Source organism: Procambarus clarkii, chromosome 22, assembly GCF_040958095.1.
Source record: "Procambarus clarkii isolate CNS0578487 chromosome 22, FALCON_Pclarkii_2.0, whole genome shotgun sequence".
Taxonomy (NCBI): Eukaryota; Metazoa; Arthropoda; class Malacostraca; order Decapoda; family Cambaridae; genus Procambarus; species Procambarus clarkii.
This window is the reverse complement of record NC_091171.1, coordinates 16769440-16773422: the sequence shown is the minus strand read 5'-3', so window position 1 is coordinate 16773422 and position 3983 is coordinate 16769440. Positions and strand designations below refer to the sequence as shown.

General features: G+C 50.8%; 1 protein-coding gene across 1 annotated transcript; it reads right to left on the bottom strand.

Moving 5' to 3' along the window:
• Window positions 1-417: 417 nt before the first annotated feature.
• Window positions 418-891, bottom strand: LOC138367423 (proto-oncogene tyrosine-protein kinase Src-like). Its single transcript, XM_069329072.1, has one exon. The coding sequence runs from the start codon at window positions 889-891 to the stop codon at window positions 418-420; it is 474 nt and encodes a 157-aa protein (XP_069185173.1).
• Window positions 892-3983: the final 3092 nt, after the last annotated feature.

The window sequence follows — 3983 nt, the reverse complement described above, 5'->3', positions numbered from 1 at the left end:
TTTTCCCCTCACGTTCTCCCCTCACCCTGTGACGGCTCTGTACTCCTGGGGTCACCTTGCCGACTCACCGGTACCGACTCCTGTGCCCGAGGACCCGCCGGCCTCTTTAACAAGGGCCGAGGAGCATAGTTCCATCAATGTTGTCAACACCGGCCGATGATTACTCCGTGGCTTCAGCGCCTGAAGCACCCACATCTGGAGGGAGAAATGGGTACTGATCGTGCAGTATTGGGATGAGTACTGTAGTAACCGGGCGAGGCTGTACACGTCACTGGCGGGGGTGCATGGGAGGCCTTTTATGACCTCTGGAGCAATGTGAAGGCACTGCTTGGCAGTCGGGCCAAAGCTGAGCCGAGCGCCGTCTTGTACAGCCAAGCCGAAGTCTATAAGAGTGGCCTGGATACCCTTACTGGTGCGCTACACGCAGACATTGTTGGCCTTTATATCCATGTGTGTCCATCCCCGGGCATGGATGGTACTCATGATCCGGCACACCTGACTGGTGACCTCAAGACACACCTGTACGGACGCCTGCCGTCGCTCGAGTACATCCGACCAGGTCTCCCCGGAGTATTCCGTGACCAGGGTGAGGGCCTCGGGGCACACACCCACTAACTTCTGCACGCCAGCTACTCCATGCAGCGCCGACAGAGCCTTTATCTCCTGGATGAGCGTTTGAGGACCACAACGAGACGTCCCGCAGGTCTTGGCGACCCACAGCGAGGAAGAGACCGAGACCAACTGGCAGCTGCCGTAGCCGCCAGACCCCAGCATCCTGGTAGAGTCCTTGTCCATGAGGAAGGAGAGGAAGGCGGGGCCGAAAACATTCACCTGACACTGCTCACACACCTCTCTAAGACGGCTCACACTCTCTTCCTTACCCATCGTCATCATGGCTGAAGATTATCCTTCACAAACATTATATTTAACGCTTTGAATAAATATCCGACATAAAAGTAATTTAGTCAAGATGATGATGGAAATTATCTACTCAAGATGATGCTGGAGGGGTTGAGTAATCAAGATGATGCTGGAGGGGTTGAGTAATCAAGATGATGCTGGAGGGGTTGAGTAATCAAGATGATGCTGGGGTTCAGTGGTCAAGATGATGATGGAGGTTCAGTTGCCAAGATGATGCTGGAGGTTCAGTGGTCAAGATGATGCTGGAGGGAATTAGTAATCAAGATGATGCTGTGGGTTCAGTTGCCAAGATGATGCTGGGGTTCAGTTGCCAAGATGATGCTGTGGGATCAGTTGTCAAGATGATGCTGGGGGTTCAGCAGTCAAGATGATGCTGGGGGTTCAGCAGTCAAGATGATGCTGGGGGTTCAGCAGTCAAGATGATGCTGGGGGTTCAGCAGTCAAGATGATGCTGGGGGTTCAGCAGTCAAGATGATGCTGGGGGTTCAGCAGTCAAGATGATGCTGGGGGTTCAGCAGTTAAGACAATGCTGGGGGGTTCAGCAGTCAAGATGATGCTGGGGGTTCAGCAGTCAAGATGATGCTGGGGGTTCAGCAGTTAAGACAATGCTGGGGGGTTCAGCAGTCAAGATGATGCTGGGGGTTCAGCAGTCAAGACAATGCTGGGGGTTCAGCAGTCAAGATGATGCTGGGGGTTCAGCAGTCAAGATGATGCTGGGGGTTCAGCAGTTAAGACAATGCTGGGGGGTTCAGCAGTCAAGATGATGCTGGGGGTTCAGCAGTCAAGACAATGCTGGGGGTTCAGCAGTCAAGATGATGCTGGGGGTTCAGCAGTCAAGACAATGCTGGGGGGTTCAGTTGTCAAGATGATGCTGGGGTTCAGTGGTCAAGATGATGCTGGGGGTTCAGTTGCCAAGATGATGCTAGGGGTTCAGTAGTCAAGATAATGCTGGGGTTGAATAGTCAAGATTATGCTGGGGGTTCAATAGTCAAGATGATGCTGGGGTTCAGTAGTCAAGATGATGCTGGGGTTTAGTGGTCAAGATGATGCTGAGGGTTCAGCAGTCAAGACAATGCTGGGGGTTCAGCAGTCAAGACAATGCTGGGGGTTCTGTAGTCAAGATGATGCTGGGGAGCAGTCAAGATGATGCTGGGGAGCAGTCAAGATGATGCTGGGGTTTAGTGGTCAAGATGATGCTGGGGGTTCAATGGTCTAGATGATGCTGGGGGTTCAATGGTCAAGATGATGCTGGGGGTTCAATGGTCAAGATGATGCTGGGGGTTCAATGGTCAAGATGATGCTGGGGGTTTAATAGTCAAGATGATGCTGGGGGTTCAATGGTCAAGATGATGCTGGGGGTTCAATGGTCAAGATGATGCTGGGGGTTCAATGGTCTAGATGATGCTGGGGTTCAATGGTCAAGATGATGCTGGGGGTTCAATGGTCAAGATGATGCTGGGGGTTTAATAGTCAAGATGATGCTGGGGGTTTAATAGTCAAGATGATGCTGGGGGTTCAATGGTCAAGATGATGCTGGGGGTTTAATAGTCAAGATGATGCTTGGGGTTCAATGGTCTAGATGATGTTGGGGGTTCAATGGTCTAGATGATGCTGGGGGTTCAGCAGTCAAGACAATGCTGGGGGGTTCAGCAGTCAAGACAATGATGGGGGGTTAAGCAGTCAAGATGATGCTGGGGGGGTTCAGTGGTCAAGATGATGCTGGGGTTCAGTGGTCAAGATGAATCTGGGGGTTCAATGGTCAAGATGATGATGAGGTTCAGTAGTCAAGATGATACTGGGGGTACAGTAGTCAAGATGATGCTGGGGATTCAGTAGTCAAGATGATGCTGGGGTTCAGTTGCCCAAGATGATGCTGGGGTTCAGTGGTCAAGATGATGCTGGGGGTTCAGTTGTCAAGATGATGCTGGGGTTCAGTGGTCAAGATGATGCTGGGGTTCAGTGGTCAAGATGATGCTGGGGTTCAGTGGTCAAGATGATGCTGGGGTTCAGTGGTCAAGATGATGCTGGGGGTTCAATAGTCAAGATGATGCTGGGGTTCAGTAGTCAAGATGATGCTGGGGAGCAGTCAAGATGATGCTGGGGAGCAGTCAAGATGATGCTGGGGAGCAGTCAAGATGATGCTGGGGTTTAGTGGTCAAGATGATGCTGGGGGTTCAATGGTCTAGATGATGCTGGGGTTCAATGGTCAAGATGATGCTGGGGGTTCAATGGTCAAGATGATGCTGGGGGTTTAATAGTCAAGATGATGCTGGGGGTTTAATAGTCAAGATGATGCTGGGGGTTCAATGGTCAAGATGATGCTGGGGGTTTAATAGTCAAGATGATGCTTGGGGTTCAATGGTCTAGATGATGTTGGGGGTTCAATGGTCTAGATGATGCTGGGGGTTCAGCAGTCAAGACAATGCAGGGGTTCAGTAGTCAAGACAGTGCTGGGGTTCAGTAGTCAAGATGATGCTGGGGGTTCAGTAGTCAAGATGATGCTGGGGGTTCAGTAGTCAAGATGCTGGGGTTCAGTAGTCAAGATGATGCTGGGGGTTCAGTAGTCAAGATGATGCTGGGGGTTCAGTAGTCAAGATGCTGGGGTTCAGTAGTCAAGATGATGCTGGGGGTTTAATAGTCAAGATGATGCTGGGGGTTCAGTAGTCAAGATGATGCTGGGGTTTAGTAGTCAAGATGATGCTGGGGTTTAGTAGTCAAGATGATGCTGGGGTTCAGTAGTCAAGATGATGCTGGGGTTCAGTAGTCAAGATGATGCTGGGGTTCAGTAGTCAAGATGATGCTGGGGTTCAGTAGTCAAGATGATGCTGGGGTTCAGTAGTCAAGATGATGCTGGGGTTTAGTAGTCAAGATGATGCTGGGGTTTAGTAGTCAAGATGATGCTGGGGTTTAGTAGTCAAGATGATGCTGGGGTTCAGTAGTCAAGATGATGCTGGGGTTCTGTAGTCAAGATGATGCTGGGGGGATCAGTTGTCAAGATGATGCTGGGGTTTAGTAGTCAAGATGATGCTGGGGTTCAGTAGTCAAGATGATGCTGGGGTTCA